General features: G+C 40.4%; 1 protein-coding gene across 4 annotated transcripts in view; it reads left to right on the top strand.

Annotated features, from left to right (window-relative positions):
- Nucleotides 1–13,587, top strand: part of SFMBT2 (Scm like with four mbt domains 2) — a 112,578-nt gene that overhangs the window by 43,647 nt on the left and 55,344 nt on the right. For 3 of the 4 annotated variants that reach the window (XM_042815813.1, XM_042815811.1, XM_042815812.1), the window contains 3 exons: nucleotides 4,507–4,595; nucleotides 7,259–7,505; nucleotides 13,127–13,224. In XM_042815813.1, coding sequence (XP_042671747.1) covers nucleotides 4,507–4,595; nucleotides 7,259–7,505; nucleotides 13,127–13,224 — 434 coding nt within the window. Of the gene's footprint in view, nucleotides 1–4,506; nucleotides 4,596–7,258; nucleotides 7,506–13,126; nucleotides 13,225–13,587 lie in introns of those variants that run through there. The other variant, XM_042815814.1, reaches the window with a different exon arrangement.

Here is a 13,587-nt window from a genome sequence, read left to right as displayed (position 1 = left end):
TATATTGTTTAATCTTTCGGTTTAGCCCATGCTGAAGCCTTTGCGTCAGTGGGAACACTAAGTCAAGTCTTTTTTCTGCTGTCCACTCTCTGCTTCTTTTGAATCATTTCCCTAGTGATACATTTGATGGCACTTGGTCCCTGGGGCCTCAGACCATTGCACAGCTTCATCTTCCTTGTTTCTCTTCTCAAACAACCCCACACAGGACCATGGGACTGGCACTAAGATGGGTCTGTTTCTCGTAGTATTATTGGAACTCTTGGTCAATCTCTGTCCTCATAGAGCACCAAAGCCTTAAGCTCTGTGGACTAGCCGGTTGTGACTATTACGTGTGCCTTGATCAAGGAAGCTATTACTGCTTAGTCTATCACTTCCAAAGTTACCCCAATACAATTAAGATATCTCAAATGTTTTCTTGTCATTGGGCCTATTGGGTCTCCTGCTGTGATGTGGACAGCAGTCACTTTCCAAGGTGCCATCATGACAAACGCGCTGTGCCTTGTGAGGGGGAGGGATGGATGTGCAAAGAGTACTCATCTCTGCTTGGAAGGAATTTAATTCACTGATAAAATCCTTCCAGATTCATGGGCTCCTCTGATTGCAAAAATGTTTAAACCCATATCATCCACATAGAAGTACCAGAGACTTTATAACAACTATGAGGATTTCTGGTCAACTTTTGAGTCTGCGCAGCTCTGTAAGAACCAGAGTGGAATGAATTAGCATGAGGACAACTGCGCAGTTATAAATTGCTGCAATTTCAGCAACCGTGTTGTTCTTTGTGGCTTTTGGTGTTGGTACAACAGCTTGCCTCTCTGCATGAAATGAATCCATTTGAAGGTATTTAATGATGAGGTTTCTTTTGCTTTATTTAATTTGTTTTTCCCTCTCCTCAGAAGGTCCTCCAAAGAGGTCTTTTTGGAAGATGGATTCATTGAAAGGAAGAGAAAATACAGATGTCTGAGCCCAGTGGACCACTCCTGGCTATTTTTGCCTCGGGCAGCCTGATCTGGAGATTGGGTAACCCTGTCCATAGCAGGGGGCTGGAGCTCAGTGATCTTTAAGATCCCTTCCAACCTAAATCATTCTGTGATCCTGTGTCCCATCCACCATCCTGTCCCACCAACTGGCCAGCTAGCTGAAGATAGGCTCTAAAAGCAGAGTTCTTCCAGCACATCTGCAGTAGGAGAGATTTTGTTGGGTATTTTTCCTATAGCTAATAAGCTGAAGTGTGAATTAGCAATTTAAAATCAGTGCTTCAGTTGACAAGTGCTGGGATAGATGCACCAGAGAAGCACCATTGTTTCCTGAGATGGATGCTCAGGGTGGGCACCCATGCATTATACTGCCAGCTATTCTCATCTTCCCTGTAGATTTTGTTTGTTTGAATATTCTTATTTAACATTTTGCTTGCTCCTCAAAGGCTTTTGCAGATCTCATGATGATTCAGATTCACTTCATTACTACTAGATATTAGTATTTGCATTGTAGTGATTTTCACTGCAGAACTGAGAACCCTGATCATGCTCTACAGGCGCAGAAAATGTGTGCAGAGCCCTCTTTCTGAAACTTCCTGTGCAGTCTGTTAGTCTGTTCTCTCCCAGAGGATTTTTTTTTTTTTAAAACATTTATTTGCAATGCAAAAGAAGATTAAAATGAAGCAAAGCACTGCACACTGGTTCTGTAACCACTTAGAAACTGGGGGTAGCATGTTTTTCAGCTGAGTCTGTTTTGTCTGAATACACAGATCATCTTATTGCTTTTGGACTTCAGAAACCTGTAATCGAGATTCAAAGGTTGACAGGGTCCCCATTTTATTTAGGCCTCCAAAAGCTGTGAGGTTCAAGTCTTAGAGAGAACAAAGTATTTCTCTCAGAGGTGTTGGCAGGCAGCAAGATCTGTGAATCCGGCATTGCTGAGACATCTCGAATTGGGCATCTGGAAAATGGAGGCTTCTGAAATCTGCTGTCAACTTTTAAAATGCTGACTATTTTTCTTCCCTCCTGCCAGCTTTGAAACTTTGAACCGAAGTTGCAGGGTTTTTTAAAAAAAATTTTTTTTTTTTACTTTTTTTATCACATGTGTCATTCCTTAGTAATGATGCTCTTGCATTAAAAATTTGGCTGACAACTTTGTGGGCAGGAGCCAAAATGAAGTTCAGTTTTGCACCCTTCTCTGATGCACACAGTGCATTTTGCATAAGTCTGAATGAAGAACTCCAGTCCCATTCATTATGGCAATTACTGTTTTCTTGCTGATGCCAACATTAAGCTTGTTTATTGTTGTAATTTAGTTGAGCAGGAACTGATGAGGTGTGTGCAGTGTGAGTGTTGAGAGTGAAAGCACCATGTAAAAACCATTTGTTCTCAGGCTATTCCTTCATCTTCAATAGTATAAAGGTAAAAAATCTCCTGGAAATTGTACAAAATTGGTGCTGCAAAAGATTTAGAGCAGTTCCAGACTGGCTTAATTGTTATTTTGTAGATGCTTGTGACCAGCACGTTAAAGTTTGCTGACTTTAAATATATCTAAATGCACATATAAATATGTGGTTTGAGTAAAATTAGGAGAACTGGCTTTTGGGGAAGGAGCACAGTTCAGTAAGTAGGATTTGCTGGGCATGGATTCTACCATTTGCCATAGCCAGCTGTGTGGATTGCATAAGGTATTTAGGCTATGATTTGAATCTTAGACTAAATTCAGGTGTGCCAAATACCCAAACAAGAAACATGCTCAAGCATGAAGCGTTTTTTCTCCTTCTGTGGCAATGTCATATAAATGAAGGTGATGTCTGTAGGAGCCTTGCAAGGATCAGTGTGAGTATTGCCAGCCTTGGCGTGTGCTGGATTATGATTTTTTTAGTTGAATCTCATTCTCATTTCGAGGTCTCTGGAATGTGTTTGTGGAAGGGAATAGCTACTTTTTGGGGGATATTTGCTGCTAGACAGCTTGGGGTTGTGTTTTACTTCTCTCCCAAAGGCAGTGAGTATTTGCTAGGTGTTCATGGGTTGAATACCACTGATGAACACCTGTGTGCTGGGTGCACATCTGCAGAATGGTACCGAGCTTCATCAGCTCGGTATCAGATCTCAGCTCAGGTTCATGCCCGGGCTGTGATCCATGTGATCTAAAGGAACAATTTTTGTGGGAGTGTTGGGGCTTCCTGAGGAGCTGAGTTACTTGAAACACTCCTGTACCTGCTCATACTTCACGTGGAGTCCCTAACCTCAGACTGTGTGTTGCTGGAGCATTGACATCTTTGGGAAGAGCTGAGAAGTCACTGCATTTCTTAACTGTTCAGGAATCTTGTCCTGATTTGTGTGCAGGGTGCTTTAATTGGGTTGCTCTTGGTTGACTAACACAGCATTTCTCTAAAGTGTTAAGCAAGGACTCAGTTTTTTCTGAGCAAAATGCAAGGGCTGCTGTAATGTAATTATTTTGGAGCTGTGCAGGTTGATGTACAGCCCTTCCTGGTCTCCCCTATGGAGTAGCAGTCTTTAAACCAGTTGTTTGTTCAGAACTAATGTCATAATTTTCAAATGGTTGTGATTTTTCCCTTCTGTTGGTGTAGGTATGATTAACATATCTGTATCACTGTTAGTTGTATAAACATGTAAATAAGTTTTTAGGGGGGAAATCAAAATGTTTTTGATGTAATTTAATTCCCATTTATAGACAGGTGGAATTAAAATCTGATCTCTGGGTTTGCAGATGTACAATGTATTCAAAGAGATGCCTGAATCTCTGAAGCTGAGATTTGCTGAATTGCTTTTGAGTGTTCAATCTTCCACTAATTTCAACAATAATTGACCCAAAATCTGAATCCAGATCTGAACCAGAGGCAGCATTTATATGTTTTTAGTTAAATCTTACGTAACTCTGTTGACACAGATCCTGAAGTAGCACACTTACAGCATTTAGCTCAAAAATGACTGAAAATATTTTTAAAATGAAATAGAAGTTTGTGGTCAATAATTTAAGGCTTCTTACAAGTGTGTGGACTCGATGATTGATGTACAGTAATCTCAGGCTTGAGTTTTCTGCTTTCAGGGGGAAAGAGCCTATCAAGACCTGTCAAGGAACTGAAAAGTTTGAGCAGTTTTTTTTTTCTCTCAGATCACCATTGAAAAAAAAAAGAGACATTATAAAGCATTTCTAAGCCTACATGGGAAGCAGGAAACTAGTATATAGTCATAGTAGCTATACAAGCTGTGGCCATTTTGGACTGGGAGACTTGGAGATGCTAAGACACACTGTAGTAAATCCCTGTCGCTGCAGCAGAGCACGACCTTCCTACATTTTAGAGGTATAACCACATGGCTGTGTCTGGGTTGCTCAAGCAGCTTGGACAATGAGCCATCTTTTTACCTGATCAGGATTGCAACTGTACCTGAAACTTCACAGCTGATAAGTCTCTCTAGATGATAAGTCTCTCTCAAATGTATACAAAAAGTCCATTGCAGTCTGCTTCTCTGAGCGTTTCTTTTCTTCCCTCATCCTTTGCAGCAATCAAAGAGAAATATGTGGACTGGACGGAGTTTCTTATCCATGATCTGACTGGCGCCCGGACTGCACCTGCAAATTTACTGGAAGGCGTATGTATTAGATTGCAGTTTCTCTCTGGTACTGTCTTGTGGTGTGCATGCTGCACCAGTGCTTGTGCTCCCCGTGTGTAGGGCTGTGCGCTTGCAGTATCTGTGTGTCCAACAGCTGTGCAAAAGTTAGGAGTGACGTTGCCTTGATTCTGCTGGCTCTGCTTCTGACTGAGTCGTGGGGTATTTTATTTTATTTATTTCAGGTTGAAAGGTGCTTAGAAATTTGGATATTCATATACCAAGAGGTGAAGGAGAATGCCCACAGATTGGAGATGGGTGTTGGCAGGTTGATGGAGAGCATTGTCAGATTTATGTGTATATAGAATTATATTTATATTCCAAGGCTGGAACAGAGTTCCAGTATCATCCAGTCCAACCGTCCATGTAGGGATAGCTCCCTGAAGGACAGCAGTCAGGTTTAGCAGGGAAGTTGAGTGTGGTGGGCTCGCTCATTGATGACTGGATGAGAAGAAGGAGCTGTTGTGTCAGATGCATCCATATAGCAAAGAAGCTGGTTTGTGCAGCACGTTTGCAAGGAGACTTGCTCCTGGGACATGCTTGAGATCTTAGTATTTCACAGCTTCAGCTTCAGATGGGGGGAGCACGGCTCATCCTACTTTCCGTTGGGAAGGCAGCCATCTCTGGTGCATGCCAGTGCTATTAGGAACTTCTCTGTTCCCATCCAAGGTCAGGTTGGAGAGGGCTTTTTATAACCTGATTGAGCTGTAGGTGCTCCTGCAGTTGGACCTCCCTGCAGAGAGTTGGACTAGATGGCCCTTAAGAGTCCCTTCCAACTCAATTCTGTGATTCTAGAGGCAGCAAAAATAGGAGGTCCCAGGCAGAAATGCAGAGAGAAGTCACTGCCTTGACTTGAAACAGTTTCTCACCCTCTTCTGGTGTTGTATGTGATATATGTGCTTAGTGCTGTCTGTGTCATGCAATGTATGTTACCCCCCTGTCGACAGATTTGCTGTTTGTGAGTGCTGCAGATTGTTCTTATACTGTTAAATCAATATGCAGTGATAAATTTTTTTTAACATGCTAGCTATGCATATAAAGAGCTCTTGAATTATGGTAAATGTTAATATTTCAAGCAAGCCAATTATTAATCTTAGCCATTGAGTTGTCAGGAGTAAGCGACAGCCCTTTGGCTTAGAATTTAGCACACAAATCTGGGAAGCGATATTCGCATTTTTGTGGCCAGGGTTTTGTAGTAATAAGGTAAATCATTACACCACCGTTTGATGTTAAAGAATGTCTTGTTGGAATGAAGCAGTGTGCGAGAGAAAAAAAAAAAGAAAAAAGAATTTAAGTAGATTTCTATTATGTCATTACATTTTAAGAGTGCATTTTTCCATGAAATAATATTGAAGAGGTTGTGCAGGTGTAGAGGAGTTGCTTATAATGGTGGATATTATTTTGAGAAATATCTGATAATCATAGGTCTGGTTAAAAGTGTTCATGTGATAAGGTTTTAGTCAATTTAATTTTTTTTTTTTTTTTCTTACCAAATTCTCATTTTGATGCCTGTATTTTTGGCTTAAAGGAGGTGTAGTCAAATTTGGGTATGCTTCAAAATTTGAATATTTTCATAAGTCAATACGAGAGAGCTTTTTTATAAAGGAAAATAAGGCTTATTCCTCCTTTTATTTTTTTTCTAGCCACCCATAGAAGGAACTGACCTGGGCTGACACTGATTTGCAGAATTAATATTAAAAAAATAGAGAAAAATGTGAAAGGCACATATTGTTGAATTACAAAGAAGTGGAACAATCACACGAGAAGAAAGATTGTGCTTTTTTTTTTTTTTCATATATTTTGCCTGTGCTTAACATTTCCTTTGAGGAGCAATGCTTGCAACTTTTGGAGTAATTGTGAGTGCTGTTCTTAAAATTCTAGAAGTGAGAAATTCAGTAAGAATTGGAACTTGCTTTAAAAAAAAATGGAAAGAAAAATAAAAAGCTCTAACCCTCACATTTGCAAGAAAAAGCCTGACAACACAGAGTTGCTCACAATCACAAAAGAAAATCACTGAGCCCCAGAGGTATTGTTCTGAAAAATACCACACATTTGTTTTAATGCCTGTGGTTGGCAACTTCGAAGGTGTAAAGTTAAACACATACTAACGGTTGCAAAATCACCATAGACATTTCCATCCATGACAGTGGGAATCATTTGCTCTACATTCTGGTAGGAGCAAGGCAAATTGTTTTGATGGGAAAGATCAGTGCCCAGAAGGCAATTTCAGTGTCATGCCCAAAGTAGTTACCTTTTAGATAAACAGCAGGGTCTGATCCTGTGGTCGGTTCCTATCAGCTGCTATCAATGAGAATTTGGTTTGAAATCTTTCAGTGTAACTGAGCTCTGCATTGTTCAGGAGCTTCCCAAGTGGATATGCCTTAAGGGCTGTTTCACCTCTGACTATTCTTTTGTTGTTGTTGTTGTTGATGATGTCGGTTTAGAAATTAGCACAACTGTTGTTTTCTGTTTTACTTCTGAATTTGCACTTGGAAGACATTGGGTAAAATAGAAGAAGAACAGACTGTTTGCTGATCGCTTGGATGATGGTGTGAAAAACAAAAATAATCTTCTGCTGTCATCTGTTTCCTTGAGAAGTCTTCAAATAAAGTTTAAAATAAGGAGTTTTGCTTCTATTCAAACAGCCTCTGCGAGGAAAAAACCCTGTAGACCTCATTACAGTTGATTCCTTAATAGAGCTGCAGGATTCCCAGAATCCCTTTCAGTACTGGATAGTTAGTGTGGTTGAAAATGTTGGAGGAAGATTACGCCTTCGCTATGTGGGATTGGAGGAGACTGAATCCTATGACCAGTGGTTGTTTTACTTGGATTGCAGACTTCGACCAGTCGGTTGGTGTCAAGAGAATAAATACAGAATGGACCCACCTGCAGGTAAAAAAAACAAAACAAAACAAAAAACCAAACAACCTTGTAAAAGTGCTGTTCTCTTTTGTGATATTTTTTATGATCGTGGTATGTTTTAAGATTCTTGTGCAACCCATTTCTTTTCCAGCATTCACATTGCTTGGTCAGCAGGTTTTAACTGGAACACAAATTGTGAGCAAGAGCCGTCTGATTTGGGCTCAAAGTAGTGGGTCAGGTAAACTGTATTAAATGTATTTAATAAAACGAGCTTGGTGTTGCTCTCTCCTGCAAGGAAATTGTGTGCAGTAAGAGTAGCTTTGTGTATCAAGAAGCAGAGCTGATAGAGGTGGTCCAAGGATGTGCCTACTTGCCCATCCCCTTACAGTAGTGTTTTGGTGTCCAGGTCTTCTTGGTCTTTCTCTAGGCATCCTAGTGTAGGACTCACTAGAATTCTATTTACTGTTCTCCAAATAAAAATTTAGGTGACATCTCTCAGCATATTTTATGCTCCGTTTGCTCTCCCTTCACCCAAGCACCTCTTGCCAGTCTATTTTCTATGGCCATGCTCTTGGATAGCAGTGTACTTCCATGGAATTTCTTGGCTGGAGAAAGTGTTCTGGGATACTTATGGTCCTTTCATTGTAGGTCTTTCTCATCCAGATGTAACTTGGCTGTTCAGGATCTAAGTAAGACCTGTCTTGTGTGTAACCAACTCAGAAGATGGCACAGCAGGCCTACACCACATTTTCCTGTGTAGGTGGGCAGATTGTCCAGGTCTGTGCTTCATTCTTCTTGTGCCATAGATGAAGTTTTTCCATGGGAATTAACGACGGAAGAAAGATGGCTCTCCTTTGGATGAATGTTCCTGAGGTGACTTTTATCCCTTGAACCTTATTTAGAGAAGTTACTATGATATGTGCTGTTTTACAAATCTGCACGGGTCTTGGGTGTAACTTGGGGTCTTGAATGCTTTTTGGAAGTGTGTGTTTTCCTTCTCAGAGAGGTGGGAATCGATATTCTCCATCACTTCTAAATTAGATGTGGATGCTGGAGGGCATGAATATCACTCACTCAGTTATTTCCCAGAGCATCTGTGTTACACAGAAACACCTTTTCATTGACCATGTCTGAAACCTCTTGGCCTGTATAGGTTTGGTTAATCAATACAGAAGTGGCCTAAACTGCATTTGTACTTCTTTGTCCATTCCATCTTCCTTTTCCTTTTATCTGTTTGTGTTTCCTTCTATACTCTCTTTAATTTTTTTCCTTCCAATTGTCTTATCTTTAAAACTGTTATTGGATTCGATTTGATGAAATTATGTATTTTTCTCTTCCCCTCTCCTAGACTTAACTGCTTTTTAGATTTCTTTCATGTCTTCATTTAGAATCTCTTTCCCCTCCTTGGCATTTCTCTGGCCGTTCCCCTTTTAGTGAGCATTGCTATTATTGAGTTTGGTGATATGTATCTTTGTGCTGACATTGAATTATAAAAAATTACACATCCTAGGATGTTGTCTTGCTGGAGTTTGTTGAGAAAAGACCCTTTGGGTGCGAGTCTTTCCATTTTCTTTTTGAGTCCTGACCTCCTGAAGTCTTACCCCGGCGATCTTTCTTTGACCCATCCTTGCCCTTCTGAGTTCTGCATTCCAGGGAGTAACCAGTCATGGTTATGTCCATGGGATATATGGGAATCTGATACATCTTGAGAGGCAGGAATGCTGGTTGTTCAACTTGTGACATCACAGATAAAATTGGCCATTTGATGCCCACCTAACATCAGCATATTCATTAACTACGGTGGATGAATAATGCTTGTTGTGAGACTTGTATAGCAGGCAGACAGGAAGCAGTAGTGAGTTGTCAGAATGAGGTGCTGGGCAGCGGAGAGCTCTGAAGAAACTTAAGGGTGAAGATAGTAAATGATAGTCTGTCACAGGATGTGATTTCCTGAGGATGCCAGACCAGGAGATTGTGCCAGGGATTTGTCCCTACCTGCTTCCCTCCTTTCTGCTGACTTCTGTTGTAAATGAGATTTAGTTGGGGAAAGATCTTTGGTGTCACCTGTATATACTGTCTTAGGAAAGAGAAAATTTGTGGGTAATATGTTGGGTTTTTTACATGTTAGTTTAGATTCATTTGGCATTGTATGGGCATTGAAATGATGCTTCAGCATCATCTGTTGCTTTTTCTTTATGATCAGTGGAGAGAAGAGGATGTCTAAATCATTCTATCATAGGCCAGATGAAGTGACATCTTCATAAGCCTGTTTTCTTCCACTCAGAGGGTTGAGAGGAATGAACACACAGCTGGTTTCTAACTTTTGAAGCCTGTTGAGAGGACTGCTTGACTGATAAAAGGAGCAACCTTAGACTCTTTATAAAAGCTACTGTGAATATCCTCTGAAGAGATGCTGAGAACTTCCAAACCAGGCTGTGTGCCTAATTGGTATCAAAAGAGGATGTTCAGTTGCACATCTTCTCTGCAGGTTATTACAGTGTTTTACCAACCCCTGACTTGGAAGCTGTTTATGCACCATTAGCTTTATTTCCCAACGTGTCTGGGTTGTGGTTTTGCTATGCTGATCTGCCTCTGGCACCTGGCAAGTTGGCTGTCACACTGCACAGCAGTCTGAGGTTAGTCTTTCAAGATGCAGGACATTCTCCTCTAAAGGAGATCCCATTGTTCTGAAGGTCTACAGCTTCTTGGGTGGAGAGGTCTCTTTCTTGAAGCCAACTGCAACCTTGCACCAACATAAGGTATAAGAATGTGCAGAGAAAGTTCTTAGGAAATGGCATTCCTGCTGTGTTCACAACTGGGAACTTTTCTACAGCTTTATATGTCCTCTGTGGTAAAGAGAGTGTAGCACTTCTTGCTTTTTCACTTGGATCTGAATCCAAGATAAGCCTCCTTGCTACCTCGAATTGGCAGAGGCAGCTTGACACAGAGCCACGGGTAGTCTTTGCCTCAACTGTTGATGCAGGAAGAGGTAGTCTCATTTTATGTTACTTTCTATTAAAAGACAAATTGGCAATGATTTTAATTCCTCACTCCTTGTTAACCTAAATACAGATTGACACAGTACACTTTGTTCAATTACCTGCAACACTATCACTTAAACAAAATACTTTATGCTCTTTTAACCATGCGATTTAGTGTCCATAAACTTGCCAGCATAAGCTAACTGCCACTGCCTGATGAAATGTCCATGTAATACTGCTTGCTGGTTATTGAAACAATTGAGGTTGTATTAATCTTTCAAGGCTTGTTGGCACCAAAGAAGTTGCTGCTTGTTTTCACTGCTGTTGTGCAGAGTTACTCCCAAAGGCCACATTAGAATTGCAGAGTCACAAAATCATTAAGGTTGGAAAAGACCACTAAGATCATCTAGTCCAACCATCCCTCCCTCAGTGGAGGTATCTCGGTCCCTCAGTGCTATATCTGCCCTTTTCTTGAACACATTCAGGGATGGTAACTCCCCAGGCAGCCTGTTCCAGTGCCTCACCACTTTTTCTGAGCAGAACTTTTTCCAAATATCCAACCTAAACTTCCCCTGACACAACTTGAGGCCATTCCCTCTCATCCTACAACTGGTTATCTGGGAGCCAAGGCCAATCCCCACCTCACCGCAGCCTCCTTTCAGACAGTTGTAGAGGGTGATAAGGTCTCCCCTGTGCTTCCTCTTCTCCAGACTGAACAATCCCAGTTCCCTCAGCTGCTCACTGTAAGATTGATGCTCCAGACCTTTCACAGCATTGTTGCCCTTCTTTCTCTCCCATGTTCCACTGCCATTATGATGGCAAATGAAGTTCTATTTTCATCCTGCTCTGTTTGGCAAGCGTCTGTGTGGGTTTTCTGAAACTCAGAATTTATACAGGTAGAAGCAACAGGTTGGGGTGAAATCATGACTTATTGACTATTTCTGACTTTTTTTTCTTTTTTGCATCATTTCAGCCAAAAAGGGAGAAACAAAGTGAATCATTTCCCTTCCTATATTTCAGCCATTCAAGACTCCTGCAAGTGGGTGAGCTATTGGAGCAGGCTGCCCAGTGAGGTGGTAGAGTCACCATCCCTGGAGGTTTTCGAGAAAAGAGCAGATGTGGCACTGAGTGGCATGGTCTAAAGTGGTCATGGACATGGGTTAATGGTTGGACTAGATGATCTTTGTGGTCTTTCCAACCTCAGCAATTCTGTGATTCTAAGTAAGGGGAAAACTGGTGCAGTAGGCACTATGAAATAGTGAACAGTTTGACGAACAGCTCCTTTCTTAACTCTTGTGACCACCACGCATGCTGTAAACAAAGACTTGAAATGTATGTTCCCATTAATAACCAGACAGTTGAGGAATTCACACTACAGCCCTGAAAGGTTAACCTTTCCCTTTAAGTGTGTTTAAATTCACGTGCATACCCGTGATGTCTGTCTGAAGTAGCAAAGCTTGATATAGTGGAAGTATAAATACATCCTCTTCCAGTGAGTGATTCTGCAAATCCTGTTTTGATAAGGTCTTAAATCTATTGAAATCAGAGCATAAAATTCTCTTGTACTGTCAGTGCTAGGTGACAGTGCCTGCCAATTCCTTTTTTTATATATGTTTCTTTTATTTCCTCCTTCAGAATTGTAAGATACCACAGTAAATCTTTGGTAGCTTGCAAATATATATGGTTCCTAGATGTACAAAATTTAAATGCAAATTAGACCAACTTGAACTGTGGTGGAAGTGAGTGAAGCCCCGCTGACAAAAGCAAATCTTTGCACTGCTCAGTCTTTATCAAAGTTCGAGTTTATTGTTAAGTAAATGTTCATTTCCATTTCAGTAATTGTTACTTGTCTCTCTACTTATCTTGTCTCTTGGAGACCTTGATATGAATGCTCTGCAGTAACTTGTTATGTATGGGATAGCAATATATTTTCCAGGACAGAAGTAAATCCAATATAATGTTCTTTGTCATAGCATTGTTTCCTATGTTTTTTTTTTCCCTTTGGTGATTCATAGGCATTTTACTGCTCTGAACTGTAAACGACTTGCTAATACAATGATTTAATAATATTAAACCAATTTAAGGAAACCCATTACCTAGAAGTGTAATGATTGCAATTCTTTAGTGTAAGTGTGAATTGATGTGATGCTCAGTCATGTACCAAAGATAGGTTTGTGTAGATACCAGCTGAAATGTTCTTTTCTACACCTTCCCTCCTGCAAAAACTTCTGCAGTAGTGAATTTTCAATGAACAGAAGAATTGTTAAGGGTATTTCTGTTTTTGTTCAAATACAAATAATGTTAACCCGAGGCTTCTCAAACTGGAAAATATTTGGTGTTTTTGTTATTTTCAAATAATGAGATAATATAGTTCTTTTTTCTTCAACAGAAAATGGAATGTGTGTGTTTTCTTGGGTTTTACTCTAGGATATAGAACACATTTCTTCCCTAAATGTGCCTCTGCTCCTTGCTTTTGTTGAATTTATCCACACTGTACAGCTTGGGATATACATGCTGCTGATTACAATTGAACCTTCCATTTTTATGACACAGTAACTTAAGACTTTCAGAAATCTTCAATTCCCAAACATTTACTTCTTGGGCTTGTATTTTTTTTAAATTGATTTTTGTGTTTTGTTGTTGTTGTTGTTGTTGTTATGATTGCTTTAGATATCTATTCTCTGAAGACGATATCTGAGTGGAAATGCGCCCTGGAAAAATCCCTAAATGATGCAGCAAATTTTCCTCTTCCAATGGAAGTATTCAAGGTAAAAAGTGTACATTTTCCTTCAGTTATTTGATAGAGTAAATTCTCAGCTACAAAGCACTATTTTTCATCATAATCACCACCACCATTAGCTATGCATTTTTGCCAGTAATGAACAGCAGCCTGCATGCCACGTTCAGAAAAACTTGCACCAATGGAGATGTCCCACTGTTTCACAGTGTTTCGTCACCCACCACCTCACTATGCACGCATCCACTGTTTGGTCTCCATAGATATTCAGCAAGGGTTGATGAATGTCAGTGGGTGCAGTTTTTTCTGCGTAGAGGAGTTCGGTTCTACCCCTTTACTTCATGTGCAGTTCCATGTCAGATGCCATTTTGTCAGACAGCCCCTCTGCTTCCAT

This window comes from Centrocercus urophasianus, unplaced genomic scaffold, assembly GCF_019232065.1.
Source record: "Centrocercus urophasianus isolate 14NV4802_14NV808 unplaced genomic scaffold, USGS_Curo_1.0 seq_15, whole genome shotgun sequence".
NCBI classification, from domain to species: domain Eukaryota; kingdom Metazoa; phylum Chordata; class Aves; order Galliformes; family Phasianidae; genus Centrocercus; species Centrocercus urophasianus.
This window is presented reverse-complemented; position numbering and strand designations above follow the sequence as displayed.